Here is a 20956-nt window from a genome sequence, read left to right as displayed (position 1 = left end):
CAGCAGCTACTACAAGTACTACTAAGTAGGACTTAGGTTGAGACAAAATTGAAGGACACTTGATCTCTGAGATAACTGAGGCTGGGGAACATGACGATAATCATGGAGATAACACTGTATTATCAGGCGTATGTATCCCTGTCAGTGCATGAGTGTACCTCCTGGAGGCAATACAATCCAAGGGGCTAGGGCAGTGGTTCTCAACCTTTCCAGACTACTGCCCCCCTTTCAGGAGTCTGATTTGTCTTACATACCCCAAGTTTCACCTCACTTCAAAACTACTTGCTTACAAAATCAGATCTAAAAATACTGAACTGTTACAAGACACTATTACAGAAAAATTGCTTACTTTCTCATTTTTACCATATAATTATAAAATAAATCAATTGGAATATAAATATTGTACTTACATTTCAGTGTGTAATACAGAGAGCAGTATAAACAAGTCACTGTCTGTATGAAATTTTAGTTTGTACTGACTTCACTAGTGCTTTTTATGTAGCCTGTTGTAAAACTAGGCAAATATCTAGATGAGCTGATGTACCCCCTGGAAGACCTCTGCGTGCCCCCAAGGGTACACATACCCCTGGTTGAGAACCACTGGGCTAGGGGACGTGGGTTGAAATTCTGACCACCATTAAAGTCAATGGGAGTTTTCCCACTGACTTCAGAGGAGCCAGGATTTCACACCTCAGTTCTCTTCCTAGCACTGGCAGTGACTTAAGTCACGCTCTCTGTCTCCATTTCTCCATCTTTGAAATACGGATAATGATACCCTCCCCTCCTTTGTAAACTGCTTTGAGGGCTAGGAATGAAAAGCTCTGGGTAAATGCTATTATTGTGTACTATTCTGTCTCAGTGCACTGAAAAAAAAAAAAAAAAAAATCTGTGGGCCTGATACTGCAAGATACTGAGCATCTCTCATGAGGCGATGGGTTCTCTCAACAACTCTCCCATGGACTCTCACTCATTTCACTCAGCATTCAAGGTGCTCAGCATCTCACACAGGCGCTCCACACTGCATAGGATTGGGCCGTGTATCCCATAGTCACTTAGAGAGAAAGATCAAAGTGTATTACTCTTGCAGAGCCTCTAGCATCTGGTATTGCAGCTTCAGAAGAGGCAGTGTTCTCTCAGCCCAAGGGTAAAAGTGCAGCTGTTGCTAGAAAGAGGGGGGTGGGGATGAGAATTATCAGGGGGGCAAATGGAATCGCAGTAGAGAGAGTGAGTGAAATCTTTAGGTGAATGAAATACGCTGAGTCATTGCCACAGAGAACTTACTTGACCGCACACAGCTATGCAAGCAGAGCAGAGGCTACCTGCCATTATAAAAAAATATTCCACTGAAAGCTACAAAGGCTGGTTTTGATTAGCCAATCCAATTCCATATATATAGTGTGACATGTAGATTCTACTCTGCTCCCCAGCTGCCAGGATCATTTCACAATCCTTGATCTTTATGGACACCCTCACACACCATGATAAGGACTTGTACCCCTAACTCAGACGTGCAAATATTCTACTAATCCACATCCACTGCAATACACTTTTGAGTAAGCAAGGACAACTGACCAACTGCTACCTAGCTTGAGTGCTTGTGTTTTGAAGGACAAGGGTCACGGTTAGCGTGTGGTCGCTCCAACATTATGTCTGGTAATGTTTGCAAAGAATCTTGGCATCCAAGACAAATTCTCAGTCTCCTGCCCCAAGCATCTCTTATATTTACCCCATTGTCAAGGGAAACGTGTCTCTCGAGTCTGTAGACTAAACACAATTTGACTAGAACTTTGGAATGTGACCATACCTTAAACAGATGTTGCGTTAACCAAGGTTTTTCTGGTCTAGAATAAATGATAATTATTCTGGGCCAGAACTTCCGCACATGGAATGGTGATAACTCCAGCAAAGGCACAGGTCTATAGATGGACCTGTGCCTATTCCCAGCAGCGAAGGCTCTGGCCTTCCATCTTTACTGCTGCCTCTCTCTGTTTGCTCTAACACAGATGTAGGACCTGAGGAGACAAACAGCACCTCTTCCCACAGATATTTTCCAAATCTAGCCACATCTAATCTTTGCTTTATTGACTGGTTTGAGGTCTAGTAATGGTTTTACTGAGCAGTCTTAGTAGAATTTCTATCTTTTTTTACTTTAATGCTTCTGTAGCTGAGCTCATCATGCAGCTCAAGAAATCTCTGGTTAATCTGCTGGATACAGAGAGCTTTGGAGTACAGCTTTCCTGCTCATCATCTAGCTAGCAAGAGTGCCTAGCTGCAGTATGCATGTGACCTTCTGTACTGCAGCACAGCAATGGAGGGATTTTTGCCTCTTTGTCAGCTTTTCTGAACAGCTTTTTTCCACCAGGTTGAGCATGCAGTACTTGGGACTTGAGCATGCTTACCTGAAATCCCCAGGCCCGTTTATGCTGTAGGGATCTTCTTCCCTCAAGGGAGAAGGGAGATCATGCCCTTTTGAGTTGTTGTAGTACACAGGTATAGATTGGATTCCGATTTCATAACTTGTTTTCTTTCATGAGCAATTTCATGGTAGTTTCAAGACAATCATAGATCTTAAATCCGCAGAAGTGCTAGGCACCCACAACACTCACTAGGCCTCATTTTGCAATACTCCTTCCCTCTACTGGATGCAGTATAGGAGCAGGGAAAGCTGACTTGAAGCCACCCTTTGCAACTCCCCAGTTTTTGCCCCATTACAATTTAAAGCAGCCTCAGGGATGCTCTAACTTGTGTTGGCTTGCAGTGGTCCTCTATGAGCAGTTATGCCAACAGAGATTAGCTAACACTCCTTCCATGTGCCTCCTCCTCTGACATACCCCCTATGCTGGGGATAGGGAAATGGGGCTGGCATAGGGCCATTACCCTGGTTCTATGCTGGCTCAAGAGAATCCCTGTGTTTGGTTATTCTGTAGATGGCTGCCGTCAACATCCTCTTTATGCCACTGGAGCAGCATAAGAGGCCACATCGTAAAGGGCAATTGCAACCACTGACTTCAGTGGGTGCTTAGTCTCACTCTGAATCAGGCTGCAAGTTTCAGTTCTTTCCCCTTCAGTACAGCATGATCTATAATATATACTGGACCAGACTGTCAGTTGGTGTAAACAAGGCCAGCTCCAGCTTTTTTGCCACTCCAAGCAGCGGAAAAACAAAAAAAACAAACACAAAAATGATTGACCTGCCGCCAAGGAGGAATACAGGGATTACAGGACCCGCCGCCAAGGACTGCGGACTGATTGAGCTGCCGCCGAAGTGCCGCCGCCGCCAACCTGGACGTGCCGCCCCAACAACGGACGGACTGCCGCCCTTTCTATTGGCCGCCCCAGGCGCCTGCTTCCTTCGCCGGTGCCTGGAGCCGGCCCTGGGTGTAAACCATCAGAGCACCACTGAAGGACTGAAATGATGGAGCTATATCAATTTACACCAGCCAAGAATCTGGCCCACCGTATTATTTGTTGGTTGAATTCCTCCTCCCCCTCATCTTCTCTCCCGCACTACCCCGCATCTCCACCCACATGCGGTCTCTCTGTACGCGTCTTGCTCTCTCCTAGCTTTCTGCAGCACCTTTTGCCCTATTTTTTTCATTTGAGTTTTTCTTCTGCTCCTTTTTACACTACTCCTCATAAACAGATTATTAAACAAATGTGTAAATTGGGATTATGAGCTTCTGGTGTCTAAGTGTATTAAGAGTCAGGTGCAATGGGTCAGATCCTTAGCTGATGAAAATTGGAATAGATAAAGTGACTTCAGTGGAGCTACTCTGATTTACAACAGCCAAGAATCTGGTTCAGGAAATTTATTACCTAGTGCTAGTGGCAGCAATATATAGAACAGGCAAGAAAAATCTTTGATGTTTCATCTTTATGTTTTGACACATCTTTTTCCAGTCTGAGAATAGGTTTTTCCCTCCCTGAGGCACTGAATATATCTATATTATACACTGTCCTTCTTGCAATCAGACTGCTCCCCGTCCATATGGGGATGTGTCCAATGGTGCTATACTGCATTTTTACATATCATAAGGTTTCAGCACTCATTTGGCTTGGAGGGTTTGTTTCCCTTGCTCCTGTGTAGGATTATAGTTGGGCTGTATGCTTTGTTTTCAAAGCACATATATTGATGCTGCAATCACTTGGCATAACTGGGACATGCATTTATTTATTCCCAAGAAGTGCTGTAACTGTTGTTTACATGCAAATTTAGATATAGATGCTATTGCCTGAAGCTTTTCATGATGACAAGGTCACACACCGGGTACATTTCATTCACCTGAAGCTAATTTTTCTATGGGTTAAGCTGGACCTTCTTGACATTAGCCCTGCCTTGTTTTATCAGAAAATGCTTTTGTCCACCATTCACTACCATCATGATGTTATCACTGAAGACAAGAAATATCAACAAACATATCTTTAAACTAAAAAAACCCCCAAACAAATTCCAAACCCCCAAACATTTTGCTCACCTGGTGTGAAAAGTCATCTGCAGGGACCTGTAAGGTCTGCATGCCGAATTAAATGTGCACTTATGAGAGAACACTTTATTTCTAATCGGTCAGGTTACAGGTTATTTACTTGTAAATAAGATTAGATAATCACAGAGGCAAGAAAACGCCAGATTCTACAATTTTAGGGGCTTTCTACATTTTTTCTGCAATCTAAGATTTTATCTAACCTCGTCCTTTTAGACACGTTTAGAGCCCAATTATAAAGAAAGAAAGAAAGAAAGTTCCAGCACCCACAATTGGGCCACGTTTTCAAAAGAACTCGACCATTCAACTCCAAATCAGGCACTAAATATGATAACTAGTTTTCTAGAGTGCCCAACTACTGAGAACAATGGCAGGAGCTGGGTGCAGGGCACTTTTGAAAAATCTGGCCTAAACTGAAGTGTTAGGTGGACTTCTGGTCCTTAGATTCCCCCCCGCCCCCACATATGTTAAAAAACAAAACAAAACCCTCTTACTTGAATCCCAGATAACATGGTAACGAAGGCCAAATAGGAACCTGGACAGAAAGATGGATACTCTTGAACCTGAACTCAATGTTAATTGAGACTCTGCTGCCCTGCTAACTCAGCCTTGTAAAAACAGTCTCCAGCCAAACAGCAGCAAGGGAGCAATTGCTAGAGCTGGTCAGAACAATTCTGCCTAAATTAAAGTTAGTCGAAATATTCTGTTTTCTCAAAGCTGACAGGTTTCATGGTGAAGGATCAGTTTCAACTAAGAGAGGAGGACTTCCTCACAGCCTAGCGCCTGTTGGATAGGGCATGGACATGGGAGACCCTGGTTCATCCTTGTTCTGTCTGATTCAGAGTGATCTGGGCTGAAAAACTCTGCTTGGAATCAGGCAGAACAAGGACTGAACTTCGGTCTCCCACAGGCCAGTGCCCTACCCACCAAGCTACTCCCCCCCCCCGCGAAAAGCTCAGGTTTGAATCTGAAAATGGACACACAATCCCATTTTTGTGAAAACATTCAAGAGGATTCAAAAGAGAATCGTCATCCTCTGGTCAGCTCTAGTGATCGCCCTCATTAGGCCGTCATCTTCCTGGCATCCTACGTACCTCCTTTAAACGTTAACACTACTCAGCACAGCAGTCTGAGAAACACACTCAATCCGGAGGCTTTTGAAAGGTACTTTGGAAAGGTTGTTCTCCATGTTCCTTCCTCCTCATCTCCCAAAGAGGAGTTCTTTGCTTCCTTTTTCTTCTGCAGAGCAAGACTTTACTCTCATTGTTGCCTAGACCTGAAGGAAATGGGGGTATTTTTACAGCCCCTTCATCCTGGGAATTCTTCCTCTTTACCGCCCAGCTGTACCTCCTCTCCAGCAAGTACAATGAGGATGGCAAATGTGTCTGTGTTTTAAACGGCTGTATATATCACATGGTATGGGTGCTATGTATACCTGGATATTTATCTGACAACTTTGCAATATCCAGTGGGTCACATTTTGCTACCCCCATTGTGTGAAGAGTAGAGCCAAATTCAGCCCTGCCACTAGCAGGCACAACTCCCCTTGACTTCAGGAGGAGACATGCCCTGTTACATGAGAGTGCAGTTTGGTCCAGAGTTTAGATCTAATAAGCTTGAACTCTCTAAGCCTGCTGTGGCTGAAGTCCTTCAGCTGCTGTTTAGCTGTTCAGATCTTCACCACTGTAGTTGTACATGTCCTTTTAAAGAGACAGTAACCCCATAATCACTGTCTTCTCAGTGGCCATCACAAAGTGTTAAAATCAGGAGGGTCACAGATTTTTCTTTTTTGTTTGGTTTTAACTGATTTTCCACTGCTCCTACCAGCTCCTCACCTTACTTCATGAAATGTAATATTTTAATCAAATAACAATCCACTTACTCTCCAAAGTACCTTGTTTCTGTGTCTCTCAAAGCTCTTTACAAACATTAATGAAGCATCTCAATAACCCTGTAAAACAGGTATCATTAGACCCTTCTGAGAGCTGGGAGAACTCAGGCATGAGAGGTCAAGGTCATACAGGAAGTGAGTGGTAGCTTTGGGAACAGAACCCAAGAGCCCTAACTCCCAGTCCCATCTGCTACAATAACTAGACCACACTGCCTCCCTGTGCTGGGATTTGTTAGAGCACACAGTTTAGTAACATCTCGTGTTTAAAGGAGAGGGATGAGAGGCAGGTGATCTGGATTCTATTCTGGGTTCTGCCACAGGCTTGTGTGAGAGACTTGGGTTAAGTCCCTCCCTGAACCTCTGTGTTCCCACAAAGATAACACCAGTCTCACAGGCATATTGCGCGGCTTAATTTATTAATGTTTGTAAAGCACGATGAGGCCTTCATATGGAAGGTGCTATAGCAATACACCGAATATTATTATTCTTGTTATTCCCTTTTGTCCCTAACGACCATGTTTTTCTCCCTTCTCCTAGTCCATTAATGCAGTGCTCATGGGGCATGGTTTTTCCAGGCAGGAATGTCTTTCAAATTCAGTCTCTCATGGAGCCAAATTGTGAGGCCCCTATTCAGTTTTTGTTCAGGCAAATGCAAAAAACACACAATCACTCTTGTTAGGAGAAGGGAGGAAAGCATGGATCTCCCATGCTCTGGCTTTGGATTGGGCTCCATATTCCTGTTCTTTCTCCCACTGAAGTCAACAGGAGTCTAACATTGACTGTACTGAGAACAAAATGAGGACTATGGAACCCAATCCAACACCCACTGAAGTGAGTAGAAATATTTTCAGATCAGGCCATTAGGGAGAAAGTTGTAGGGAATCTACAAAGTACAATATAGATGTTTTACAGGTATGGTAAACAGCAGATCCTGCAGCAGGTGTACTTGGCACACTGTACTGGTACAGGTGAGTGGGTAACTGGCCTCCCTTGAAAATGAATGGCTGGAGTTGGGGGTGGAGGGAGAGAAATTGACTACCTCTTGAAGAGGACACTATGCTGTGGAAACCAGCACTCCATCCAAATGAAGACATCACTACAAGTGAAAAGCAATGGGTAGTGGTTGTGTGTAGGGAAGTATCTTAAATCAAACCTTTATTGAATTTTGGTTCAAGGATGTGCAAAGGCAGATCAGGCTAAGGCTGGCTCATCCTTCCCTACTGGATACAGATGGTTTTATTAAAAAATAATAAAAATCACTGCATTGTGTAGATTAAGTTGCTTCATTCCTTTCAAGAAAGATATTAGGATTCAGGGTCTTCTTAGAAAAAACACAACTCCTTTTCTTCAAGCATCTAATTGCTAAGCCAATGAAACATGGGGCCAACTGTGGTATCAGTTCTCGAGAAAATATAATGTATGTAGCTGAAAACTTTCATTGATACAATAATTAGCTGTTTGAGGAAGGGAATTTAACATTCCCATGAGGAATTAACATTCTCTCACCAGCTATAGGTTGGTAGCATGATTGAATAACTATTGGCTGTCCAAAAGAAAGGTTTTTCATATTTTTAAAATACAAAACGCTTAACGGCCACATTTTGTGAGCCTTACTCAAGCAAAATTCATATGAATCTTTAGTGCATCTGGCATGTAAACATCTTGCGACACCAGCTACAACAGTGCCATGCGAATGCCTGTTCTCACTTTCAGGTGACACTGTAATTAAGAAGCGGGCAGCATTATCTCCCATAAATGTAAACAAACTTGTTTCTCTTAACGATTGGCTTCAACTTTCTGACTGCAATGCGAGTTTTGCTTCAGGATAGCTCTCAGAATTTGGCTTTAAATTAGTCGTAACATTAAAATTGAGATTTTAATCTCACAAGATGCAAGAGTGTCAGTGGAATGGTTCTCACAGCAACCATAAGTTGGCCTGTTTGTGCCCATGCGCCATTTTTTCTTACTGCCTTAGGAGATGCATAAGGTGGCAGAGTTGCATTTGCTGTGGGAATTATAACTGGATTTTCCAACTCCGGTGGTTCAATTAAAATCTTCAACCTGGACATTAAATGCAAAAATTGGCATAAATGTAATTTCCCTATTTGTAAAGAAGGAATAAAAAGAAGGTCACTGGTTGGTCTGTTGGAAGGTTTAAGCCACTAAGGACTCAAAATGAACGCACCATCTCAACTATACCTGGACTGGATTTACTGACATTGAAATGTCGGTTTTAAACTCCTGCTTACAAAAATTCTTAATTGCTATTGGTTAAGATTCTCACAAATGTTTTGTTCATGATGCTGCAACTGCAGTAAATTCAGTGCTGCAGGTTACATCAGTTTGAGACACTGTCTGCCAAATGCTGCTCAAAAATAGCATCTGAATCTGCAAAACCCTTGACACCCTGTTTTAAACATTCTCCCCGGCCTCTTCTGTTTTAACACCATTTAACTTAAGCAGCTTTACTTCCTTAACTTCCTTCTCTTCTTGTCAGAAGAGAATAACTACCCCACTTTGTAAAATTTTTCACTAGTCACTTCATCTTACCTGTGAAGTCACAATCCCTTGGATTCAGAACAATAAGTAGCTTTTGCTTTCCTTAACCATTATACCACCAGTGCCACTCACAAAAACTAGATTCTGGCAAAGGCTGAAATGTTCCTTGAACTTCTCCTTTCCTCTCCCTTGATCATTAATATTGTCATTTTCTCTAGCAAGAAAAAGGTTAGGATCTAACTCTACAAAAGTAACTAAAGGATTTTAGTACTCCTGAATTTGAGGCCTAATTTAAGAGACCTTAAAAAGGGGCCTGATTTTCCACAGATGATGGTTCAGTACTTCTGAAAATTAGGCCCCTTTAAGATGCCCCACCCAAAAATTGATGCATCCACAGTAACTAGTCATTTTTGGAAAGTTAGGCCCTCATCCACCTAGAGCACTTGGCTTTATCTGGTCTGAAGATAGAATGTATCTATCTGCCTCCACTTCAAATTTCAATATCATTTCCATCTAGGAAATAATATTGATATCATGTAGGATGGAAGACACACAACTTTCTTTTATTTATTCTTTATTAAACTTATCCCACTGGCGCTCCCAACCAGAGGAACCTGAAATGCTGGTAAGAGCATGGGGAAAACTGCAGCCAACAAGTAAATCTAGGATTGTTTACCACTGGAATTTGCTTTAGTCAAACAGTACTCAAAATGGTGAATTCTTTTCTACTTTGAGGTATTTATATTTTTTATTTGGCAGTGGTTAAAGCAGAAGACTAGGAATCAGGATTCCTGGGTTCTATTCCAACTTTGCAACAAAACTCATGTGTGTAGCCTTCAGCAAGTCACTTAATTGCTCTGTGCCTCAGTTGACCCATCTATAGCAGTGGCATCATAATATCTTCAGAGAATTATTAGGCTTTATTAATGTTCCTGAGCACTTTGATATCCTCAGATGAGAGGTGCTATATGCACACAAAATATAGTCTATTTCTGTTTTGAAATGCATTATATCAATTTCTGAAAAAAAACCTATTTGCCGTATTCACAAACGGTTGACTTTGAAGAGACTAAAATTTCCCTTTTTTGTATTGTTACTAGCTTTGCTTAGTGCATAGGGGAATAGAAAGTTCATAGTCAAAAATATTGAGATGTGATGGTGAAGGTGCACTAGAAAGACAGACACTAGTTCATTAGGGAGTATGCTAAGTAATACCCCAGGCTAATATACCCAAGGCAGCAAGAGGAAAAATCTACACTCGGTTTAACAAAGCTTTCTGTTGCTACAAAGACTGACGTCTTTGACTGGACGTAACAAAAGTACTTTGGCTTCTTGGCCAAAAGCACAGCAATCTTAACATTATGCACAACAACCTATCAGTGAGAGGTTGAGAAAATCCAGCTTGTGAGAAAATTCACTGCATTTTACATATAAAATACATGTTAGGCTATTGAAAGACTATAAAAAGAATTAGTAAAGACAAGGGACCACATCCTCAGCTGATGTCACGAGGCAAAGGTCCAATAACCTCACAAACTGAGGACCTGGTCGTGTAAGTTTCTGTAACCCTCAGTTAAAAAAAAAAAAAAAAAAACACAACAAATAAAGTTTGCCTTAGGGTTAATGCCCTGTCCCACTGTCAGGAAAAAAAACGGTCCTTGGCTAGAACATGGAATTATGAAATTCCCAATGGATTTTAGTTCCTTTGTTTTCTCTGAGGTTCAACTCTTGGCTCATCATCCACATTAGTTATATTTATCAAGTGCCTTTCGTCCCAAAAAGAACAGGAGTACTTGTGGCACCTTAGAGACTAACAAATTTATTAGAACATAAGCTTTCGTGGACTACAGCCCACTTCTTCGGATGCATAATTTCCGAAGAAGTGGGCTGTAGTCCACGAAAGCTTATGCTCTAATAAATTTGTTAGTCTCTAAGGTGCCACAAGTACTCCCGTTCTTTTTGCGGATATAGGCTAACACGGCTGCTACTCTGAAACCTTTCATCCCAAAGTGCTTTACAAATAAGTGTTTTATAAACAGCACACCAGGGTTGCTTTCTTCATCCAGTCCTGAAGTGAGATGCTTCTGCAAAGAAGTCCAGCAGCTGTTTAACAGTACCCAGCACTACCCAACCATTCGCCAGGAAGTGAAGGTCACTATATCAAATTGAAACTGCAGAGGGAACTTGGGTAGACAGAACGTAATCACTCTTCAGTATCTGGAATTTGTCTAAGACTGGCTGTGCACCTCTTTCTGAGAGATTTTTATGGGTTCCTTAGCACCAATATCTAGTCAGAAAGTAGATGTAAACTTGCACATGCACAAATGAAACCGTATTTTGCATGTGCTGAATTATATATGCATGCACAAATGGAAGCTGTGCTCGCACTTGGCTAGACAGACACCGATCTAGACTTGTATACAGACAAATCTGAGATTTAAACTGGATATGTTTTTGTACATGGAAGTGAACACCTACTTTGTAAATGGAAGTCAGGCCCTGAGTGAGCACAAGTGGCCATGACTTCAGTTCTATATTTTATCCAAAAAGATGGCATCTCCAACAGCATAGTGCCTTTAACACCATGTTGAGTCTTTAGTTCAGGGAACAGCACTACCTACTGAATCATCAACTCCATATCTTATAGGCATAGGTCTTCCATCCAAATACTGAACTAGGCCAATCCTTTTTAGTTTGTGAGATACACAGTGGTCCCGTCACAAGTAAATACAGCTATAGAAATAAGAGCTAATAATAATCCCATAAAGAAGAACATCATCCAGATACACCCTCAACGGAATACCACTGAAATGCCTAACAACATAAATGTCATTCTAAATGTTACTACACAGATGCCACAGTCCCGCCAGCTTGGAGGATTTTAGAATGCACTAGTAGTTCATGCATGTAAAGTTCAACGTAATTTTCAAAGCAAGCCAAAAAGGGGAAGGCTAGTACATTCACAAGCCTGAGGAGGGGTATAGACCAGAATCTAAACCTCTCTGCTGCAGAACTATGTAAATGTCTTCCTTGTCTTCCCATGAACGGGGCCTCCACTGGAAATTAGCTAGAGCTTTTTAAGTACACTTTTCAAATTACCGTAATTTGTTTTCTAGTGACAAATCTGGTCGGAATATTGCTGTATTAATAATATGTTTTAAACACTTGGGTGCAATATAAAGAACTACTAAATCAAATAATGACATAGTAGGCTGTGTGCCTGTTTGCAATTTAACTTACTGCCAACAATTGGCTACATCAAGATTTGTGAGCACCTCTTGACAATCCTATGACAATTGCAGTTACACAGCATCACAAAGTGTTCCAGTAAAATCTTTTTACTGAGGCAGTATCCTACAGCATTTCATAAGCAATAGAAGTTCTAGTCACTGTTAGCCTATATTTCTTCATCATTTATGGCTGGATTCTAGACATATGGTGTTTTTTTAATTATTATTTTTCAAGTTGCTCATTTCTACTACTTGTCAGCATCAAGATGTGTACTCACACACACGTACGTCATCTGGCAAAGCACAGATTAACAAAATGTAATCCATATTTTGTCTGACTTTAAAAAAAGTTTAATAGAAAAAAAAAAAAACAGGTCCTGAATGTGCATTGTGAATGCAAAGCCAATCTCCTTCACGTCTAGTTACATACTTAAACAATCTTTTTCTACATCTAAATAAATCAAAGGGATTTTTTTCCATATTATATTATAGCAATGGCACATAGAACAGAAAATATACCAAGAGATTACCCCAATGTTGTCACGATAGTATCACCATTTTTATCTGGCCAATATTATAATATGACCCACAAGAAACAGTGAATAAACCTAAAACAAAAAGTGAAAGACCCACTGAAGATCAGAAATTTTCATAGAGTACAATTTCAATGCAGGTGAAAACATCAATCGTGTTACAATGTCTATTCATTTTGTTTCAGCTATCTTCAAAAACCAGTCATGGTTTAAATAGATCTTGAATCTGCATAGGGAGAGTTATATTTGGGGGGGAGGCGGGGGGGAAGGATGGAGGACGAGCCAGTATTGAGCAGCACTAACATTAAATAAAAAAGATGCTAATTTTGTAGTTTAACAAGCACAGCTGTTCAAATGTTTGCAAACAAAAACCCAACCCAACCCTAATCGAACCATATGAATCACATTTAGAAATATCATCATATGAAATTCTACAGCTACAGGATTATGAAAAACAGGCATGTAGACTGTGCTGCAGCACAAAAATCTAATCGTAGCTATGATCTAAGCATCAATATTTTTTCCCTTAATTATCATAATCAGTATTCTTTAGAGAAGAAGCATCTGTCAGGTCTCAGGAACCAAAAATAGCAAAGACCCTTTTCAGCAGAACACTTTCTGTTTTATAACTCTATACTGTACTTGCAGCTTCTGGCTACACGACTATAAAATTTGTGCAAGAGATAATCAATTATCCAGCTTTACTCTCCGTCATGCAGTTAGCTATCGTTTACCTGAAGCTCATTCTTCCACACACTTCTCCCAATACACAGGGTAGATATTTTAAAATGCAAGAAACATTTACATTTTGGAGAACTAACTGTAGAGCCGTCTGACATTACACAGCAAAAACCTGGTGAGAACAAAAACCAAGCACACTGATGTATATAAAATAGAGAGCCTACCTGAATTCTTCAAATGCATACATGGCCTAGTAACTAGACAAATTCTCTGAAATTTAAAATAATCTTCTTAACATGCAGGAGAACCATTTAGTTTGTCAAACTGCAGCAAAATGCATAATTAAGAGGCAGTATATTTGAAATATTCTGAAGAGAAAGGGTATGCAGATACTGGCCTGCAGCCGACAGCTCAGCCAGCTGCTGACAAGCAGCAGCTAACAGGGAAAGGCACAGAGTACCATGTGATCATTCCAGCAAGTCTGATTAATGCAGTATACTCCAAGAATACCAGGCTGATATCTTTATTATTCAAGCCAAATAAGTCAAATACTATACATGACAGATTCAGTGGTTAAATTCTAGTTCATATTTTACATCAAAAATAAATTCAGAGAGAGGATAAGGAGGAAACAGACCAGAAATATGGTATTAATGTTGCAATCTAAACTGACTTTCTTACCTTGCAGTGATACTTTAATATCATGTAGTGTTTTTATTCACATGAACTGTCAACGTTGCAACAGATTACAACCACAATCCACCCCTTCCATGGAAGCCAAAACACATTAAGTAGTTTATCTACAAGAAATCACCTACTGTAGACTAATCCTGACCAATGTAACTCCTTTACTCCTAATTTTTTTGCTATCACATTCAATCTGCCCCAATACATGTGGCTCTCAGAAATTCAGGGGGTAAATGCTAATAAATCACATCAGTGCAACTGAATGAAGAGGGATGAAAGCCAAAAAGGTCACATTTCAAAATAAAAGAAAGAAAATGAGATAACTTAAGAATTTCACAAATTGTGGCATGTAACTGAAGATGCTTCAGCTGCCTAGCAACAGAGCAACACAATCTCCGAAGTAACATGAAAAGTTCTAAGGCAAAGGAGACGGGTTCAACCAAATGGGAATCTTCTTTAAAATGTGAATAAAACGGGTTTCCTTGCATGCCTCGTGATTAAAACGTGGCTCAAATAGCACAAGGGTAGGAAGTTGCCAAAGTATAAGTGGTATATGACAAGAACCACAACACAACAGAAGATACCTCAAGCTCAGGTTACAAAGGCCAAAAAAGTTACATGTACTGTATGTAGATAAGGAAAAAAACTATCAGAATGCTGGAGTAAGACAGACACCAGAGCAACATTCCTAGAATACTCCAAAAGGCAAAGCATATGTTCTTCCAAAACAATCTGGAGAGGCTTTAGAGACCTTGTGTTTTATAAACATCGCAGAAAAAAAAAAAAAAACACACCCCAAGAGAGAGAAATCCATAGAAGTCTGTGTTCCCTGAACACCAAGCCTCAATGGGCATTTTGGGTATGCAAGAAATGCAGGATCGGGCCCCACAATAGCTGTTTGTTAGGTAAAGCATACACCTTGTTCTCAAGGATGTTTCATGAGGATTCCAACAATCCGAACTCTGAACCCGGGAAGTGTGCTTGAGAGCAGAGAGGCTGGAGTGAGAGGAAAAAACATGAGAAAGAAATGACACTGGAAACTTGTAGAAAAGCTGCACTGAATTAATTTGGAACAAGAATATTTTTTGCACAGTAAGAACACTGGATTTTGTTTGCATTGCTTCATTTGTTTAAATCAGGGATCGGCAACCTTTGGCACGCGGCCTGTAAGGCCCCTGGCAGGCCGGGCCGGTTTGTTTACCAGCCGCGATCAGCCGAACCTCCGGACATGGCAGGTAAATAAACTGGCCTGGCCCGCCAGGGGGCTTACCCTGGCGGGCTGCATGCCAAAGGTTGCCGATCCCTGGTTTAAAAAGGAAATAAGTTATTAAAATGAGAATAAATGTATATTGTAGTAACAGAAAAACATACCTGGCCAAATTTTGCCCTTGGTTACACCATCTGATGTAAATGAAGGGTGAATTTTGGTCCTGCTAGTGAAGGCAGGGGGCTGGACTCAATGACCTTTCAGGGTCCCTTCCAGTTCTATGAGATAATAGAATATATATGGAGATATACCTATTATTATTATTAAATTTGGCCAAAGTATTTCTTATCCTCAAAAATAAACATTAAAATGGAGAGGTGAAATGAAAAGTAGCTGTTTATGAATATCCTACTTAGAAAAAAAAAAAAAAAAAGAAGAGCTCCACGTTATCAGAGGAAAGAGGAACAAAGCCATCAGAAAACCACCTTGCTTCTTCAGGGTAGGGTCCAGAGAAAGTATATGAGATTCCTAGACACTGAGGGGGAAATCCTGACCCCAGTGAAGATAATGGACGTTTTGCCATTGACTTCACTAAGACCAGGATTTCACCTTGAAAGTCAGGATTAAGATTGGAGATCCCACAGTGATTAAGGAAGAAAAAGTGAAGTACTCTCTTCTATCCTCCTTTTGGCCCAACCCTGATCTGACTGAAGACTGGCTAAGCTCCCCCAGAGTTGGCCTCTGTGTGCAACATTGGGATATCTAATGCCAGCTTTAAAATATATTAAAATATTAATAAAATACTGTTCAAAAACAAATCCATTCACCTTGCGTTTGAATTCACTAAATCAATGCTTTGCTTTCTGATTGTTGCAACGCCTTATGAACTAAAGAAACAGTCTACTGTTCAAACTCTGACACCCTCATCAATAGCCACTCTGTGAAGGCTGGAGAAAGTCTCAAAGAAGGTAAACACACTACAGAAGGCTTTTACATTTAATAAAGGTCAATTGCTGAAAGTTCTTATTGAGATAAACTTTTAAAAACTTAATTTTTATCCAGTGTTTTCTCAGCTGCTTGTAGTGTCACATACCGCTCAAGCATGGTTCTCAGCCTACAAGGGAATTAACAGTGTAATTTCTTGATATTCATTATTAAGACTCCCACTAGATTGGACAATCTAGAGCATAATGTCGTAGTGTCCATATGAATGAAGATTAGCATATGATTTCCTGACAGAACTTGTATGACTTAAGTGTCTAATGAAGACATAAGGGGGCAAAGAAATGCCAAAGCCTTATTGATCTACTGCCATCATTGCCACACAGCATTTTAAACCTGAATGGAATAATCCTGCCGGAGGCCTTCTAATTAAATCGGAAGACCCTGCAAAGTCATGTAGCACGTCAAAGATGGAATAAAGAAGCAAACACTGCAACTTCTCACATACTGAGTATGGGCGTTAACACTGGCTTTAACGGGTCAAAAAGGAGACAGACAATTAGAGTCCCGTATATCAGAATCAGCAAAAGACACAAAGAATCACTCAATGAGAAGGTCATTCATTCTCTGCTTGGATGCCCAGCTCAATCACTTGAGGAAAAAGACCCACCTTGCACCAAAAATTGCTATTATGTTATGGAACAGAAACATATAAACTAGAACGTAAGTATAGGTCAGTGACTGGACAGTAAAGTAACAGGAAACCCAGCCTTTCAGTTTCCACCTTCCAATCTGACCCATGTTAAAGCCGTACTCATTACTATAATTTATTAACATTTGACAGCAGTTCAGTGGCTTATATAAGACGAGTTGGTGGTTTCAGTCTAGTTCCTACTAGACAAGTGTCCATGTGACAAAAACTATCATCCCTGTTGGAAATCGTAGCAGAGGAGAAAATGATTGAAGGGGCTTTGAAATAGGACAATCCAGAACAGGGTTGAGGCATGTTGCCAGAGGCTGTGGGTGAAATTCTCCCCAAGTGCTTAAATGGGACACAAGTTGTATATAGACTTTATGTTAACCTTCTACACAGAGCTCAGTTTCACTTCGTGTAAGAGTATGCACTATCTCGGCCTGTGCAGCACTCATTGTTGACTCAAGTTTTCAGTGCTCCCCATCCATTCAGGTGCTCGTTGGTACCATCTGATCACACAAGATTGAAACATTTGAATAAAGTGCTTGTTTATTTCGGCAAGGGGAAAGATGTCCACTATGTTTGCATCTGTCATTGGACCGTGTTATAATTTGGGTGATGTGGATTTGACCACATTGAAAAAGAAACTCGATGGAATGATCCAGCATTAATTTCAATTGGAGAGGAGGCAAAAACAGAGTGGAAACAGAGAAGGAAAATAAAGACAAGGCAGCACATTGAGCAGTATTGATCAGCGCTATCTTTTCTGCACAGGGGTAGGCATGGAGATCATGGAGAGCAGCCAAGTATATTGCTTAAAGATCTTCTTCAGTAGGGTTTTCTTTGAGTTGGACGGTCTTTACTGGGTTTAGCAAAATAAGATTTGAAAGTGTTTAGTGGAGTGGGGGAGGGAAAGGTTACCTTAGATTATTCTAGTATTGGGAGAATCCCTGAAACAATTCCAATAGCCCAAGAGACTTTATTGAACAAAGGCATTTATGGCATCTGTGGTGACAATATTGACTCAACAGCATGGTACTAGTAGCAACATCACTGGCAATCATCAAACCTCCAGATACCAAAGGGGGGGGAGGGGGATGGAATGAATCACATGTCCCATTTTCAGCTATGGTACTTATAACATGTTTTGTCATGAGATAGTGACATGGTGTGATAAGACAAGAAAACTATATTCTTGTTCATTTCAATAACTCTCTTGCCTGAGAAATTTCTCACTTCCTTCACTCTGTGGTCTTTATTTTGACCAGCATGGAGGTTATTCTGGCAAAAGAAGCTTGGATCTGTGTGTGGGGAGAAAAATACTCTGATGGCAAAAGGTTACAAACACACAGGACCCAAGTCCATCACCTGCACAATCCCACGGGGGGTTCCATGAGTATGTCTGGCAACAGATTTCCCCCCCACATACTCTTTAATACTGTTAATATTCAATGTAAATACAATTAGTTTGTGAAAAAGCTAGCATAGCAGTAATGCATTAATGAGCATGCTTCCCCTTCCTCCAGCTCGCCTGTCCCATAGAGGCACTTCTGATGACGCTTTAAAAGTATGCCAGAACAGGCACAATTGCACAACAAAAATCTGCCCTCACCCCTCTCTGATTTTGTCTGAACATCAACTGCTTCACTCCCTGCAATCCATCTAGTGCCTATGGGAGTGGACGTCCTGAGATCAGTCCCAAGCCTGTGTTCCCCCGGAGACCAGTCTTGCTGCTTGGACAGCACACCCATTTTCTGTAATAGGTGCTCTGTACAGGATCCAAGGTGCTGATGAGCACATAGCAGCAACTCATCACAGCATTGAAATGGAAATGCTTTCAACACAACCATTTGCTTCGCTTTAATACTTCAAGGAGGGTGGGGAGACCAAGTAGAGTGGACACAGTTCTGAAAGTCTTTCTAACCACTGGGTTAAGTGGTATCAGATTCTGCAATAATACAGAACTGATTCAATTCTAATTAAACAATCAATTAAAACTTAAAGTTGACTACAAAACAATTACATTCTTCATCATTTACATTAGGGTCATGCTCAAAAGAACCAAGTGGGGTTTTGGAGGCCCATTGTGTTGGGTGCTGTATAAATATATAGCAGACATGGTTCCTGCCCCAAAGAGCCAACAGTTTAAATAGACAAGACATGGCAAAACAGTGAGAGAGAAAGCATTTGCTCTGAATGTCAAAAGTAATGAGGAAACCAATGCATTCACATTATTGCCTAACCAAAAATTAACAAGATTCATGGTTTTCAGATATGTTGTTTGAAACACTACTGTATATGATCAAAATCTTCAAAATGTATATCTGACCTAGATTTTTGCCTGCGTACAGAAAATGACTTAATGTACTACTATAAAATCCGTACCAAGGAAAGGTACAGGACAGCATGAATTTGAAATCAAAGGCAATAATGTATTATTTATTCCTAGATTTAAAAAAAAAAAAAAGGGGGGGGGGTAAACCACAGCTTTTTTAAATGCAGCAAAGTTTAATTTGACTCATACAGCATAAAAGTTGTCCTAGCAATTAAGAATTATACCACATGAACATTCACAAGAAGACACCCATAACATCTTATAGTAGTTACACCTCTTCTGATTAGTATCCTAATAACCTATTTGAAAACTGAACAGCAGACAGGGACAGCCCTACATGAGTAAATGAACTACAGATGTCAAGTTTCCATAGAAATGTCCCTCAAACTGGCCATCATTAGATAAGCCAGCTTTTTTGGGTGGGAGGGGGTGTTGGTATTACAATATAATCACCACCAAATGAATATATTCAGCACAAATTAAAACAATATATAATAGATACCCCCAGTAGCCATGCAGTTTCAGTGGACCTTTTGGCTTTCAAAATGCACATGTAAAAGGTGGGTAAATATTAGATATATATTTGAATGCTGTTATATGAATACAAAGAAGAATATTCACATGCCACCAAAAATACTCTGGATATCTGCAGTAGTTTTCAAGTAACCAAATGGCCCAGAGGATCTTCTAACGCATTTAATTACATGGTAGAGTGTTTGCAGTCAAAAGTTGCAGTCAACATGAACTAAGCAGCTTCCCACACACAGCTGAGCATATTAATGCCTATTAAATCTCTGTGTCATTATCAAGCATGTTGTCAGGACACAGGTAAGTCTTACCCTGTGAAAATATTACCATATATTCCTTGGCATCTAACCTGAAGAACAAACCTTCCTAACATTTAGTAGTGAACTCCTTAATGACATGGTAGGATGCAGCATAGAGAATTAAGACTTTAAAAGCTCACTTTTCAACTACAACGTAATATCTTCTGAGGGCCTAATTCTGCTTTCATTTACAGCACTGCAATTCCACTGCAGTCAATGAGATTGCACAGGTGTAAATGACAGTGCAATTTGATCGGTTAGGTGAAGTTTCTCTACCACAAGGCCTATGCGCCAGTTACGTCCCAGGTAAGCCCTATTTTGAGGCGCTAAGTGGAACTGGTATGGGGCATATGCTTTAGACTGGCTCTGTGAAAGAGGGTGAATTTCACCCACTATGTATATAGTAATCGTCCATCATAAACCACTGGCAGTATATAACTTTCCAATATAAAGTTTGATACTATTTTTCCATCCAAGTGGTCTGGAATCACTAACTGTTGGGTTTTGGGGTGGTTTTGCCCTTCAACATGATGTCCCAGTGCTTTAGTTAAGGTATCTACATCCTCACTTCCAGGACTCTGTATATTCAGAACAAAAATAAAAATAATTTTTGCCTGATAACTGACACAAAAGATGTCAGAGCCATTGCCTGGCAGGAATACACTGTGGAATTATTTTATTAGAAATCAACAACAAAACCCAATGTCTTGGAGATTTCAGACCAGTATTCATTCACTTTTAATCAGCAAAATATTTAGGGGGGGAAAGTTAATGGAAGTTTTAATTTCAGTTAGTCCTCCTAACAGATAAGTGTCTTTGAGCACGGTGTATGGGTCAGATAACTTTGTGTGAAGACAAGCGAAATCAGTGCTCTCATGCCACTAGAAATATGCCTCCATTAAAGGATCTCTGAAAGTTTAGCGACACGTCATGCTGTTTAGGTTTTGGC

General features: G+C 40.5%; 1 protein-coding gene across 30 annotated transcripts in view; it reads right to left on the bottom strand.

The window, feature by feature from the left end:
* The window catches only part of EVL (Enah/Vasp-like), a 218628-nt gene that overhangs the window by 172767 nt on the left and 24905 nt on the right, over nt 1-20956 (bottom strand). For 2 of the 30 annotated variants that reach the window (XM_065595692.1, XM_005308823.5), the window contains exon 1: nt 13540-13766. The exons of 24 other annotated variants lie outside the window; for them this stretch is intronic. Coding sequence is in view for 3 of the 6 variants with exons in the window: in XM_005308823.5 (XP_005308880.1) it covers nt 13540-13562 (23 nt within the window). In the remaining 3 variants the exon portion in view is untranslated. Of the gene's footprint in view, nt 1-13539; nt 13767-20956 lie in introns of those variants that run through there. 4 more of the 30 variants (XM_005308803.5, XM_042858707.2, XM_005308806.4 and 1 more) reach the window with 2 other exon arrangements.

The sequence above is a fragment of the Chrysemys picta genome, chromosome 4, assembly GCF_011386835.1.
Source record: "Chrysemys picta bellii isolate R12L10 chromosome 4, ASM1138683v2, whole genome shotgun sequence".
Lineage (NCBI taxonomy): Eukaryota > Metazoa > Chordata > Testudines > Emydidae > Chrysemys > Chrysemys picta.
This window is presented reverse-complemented; position numbering and strand designations above follow the sequence as displayed.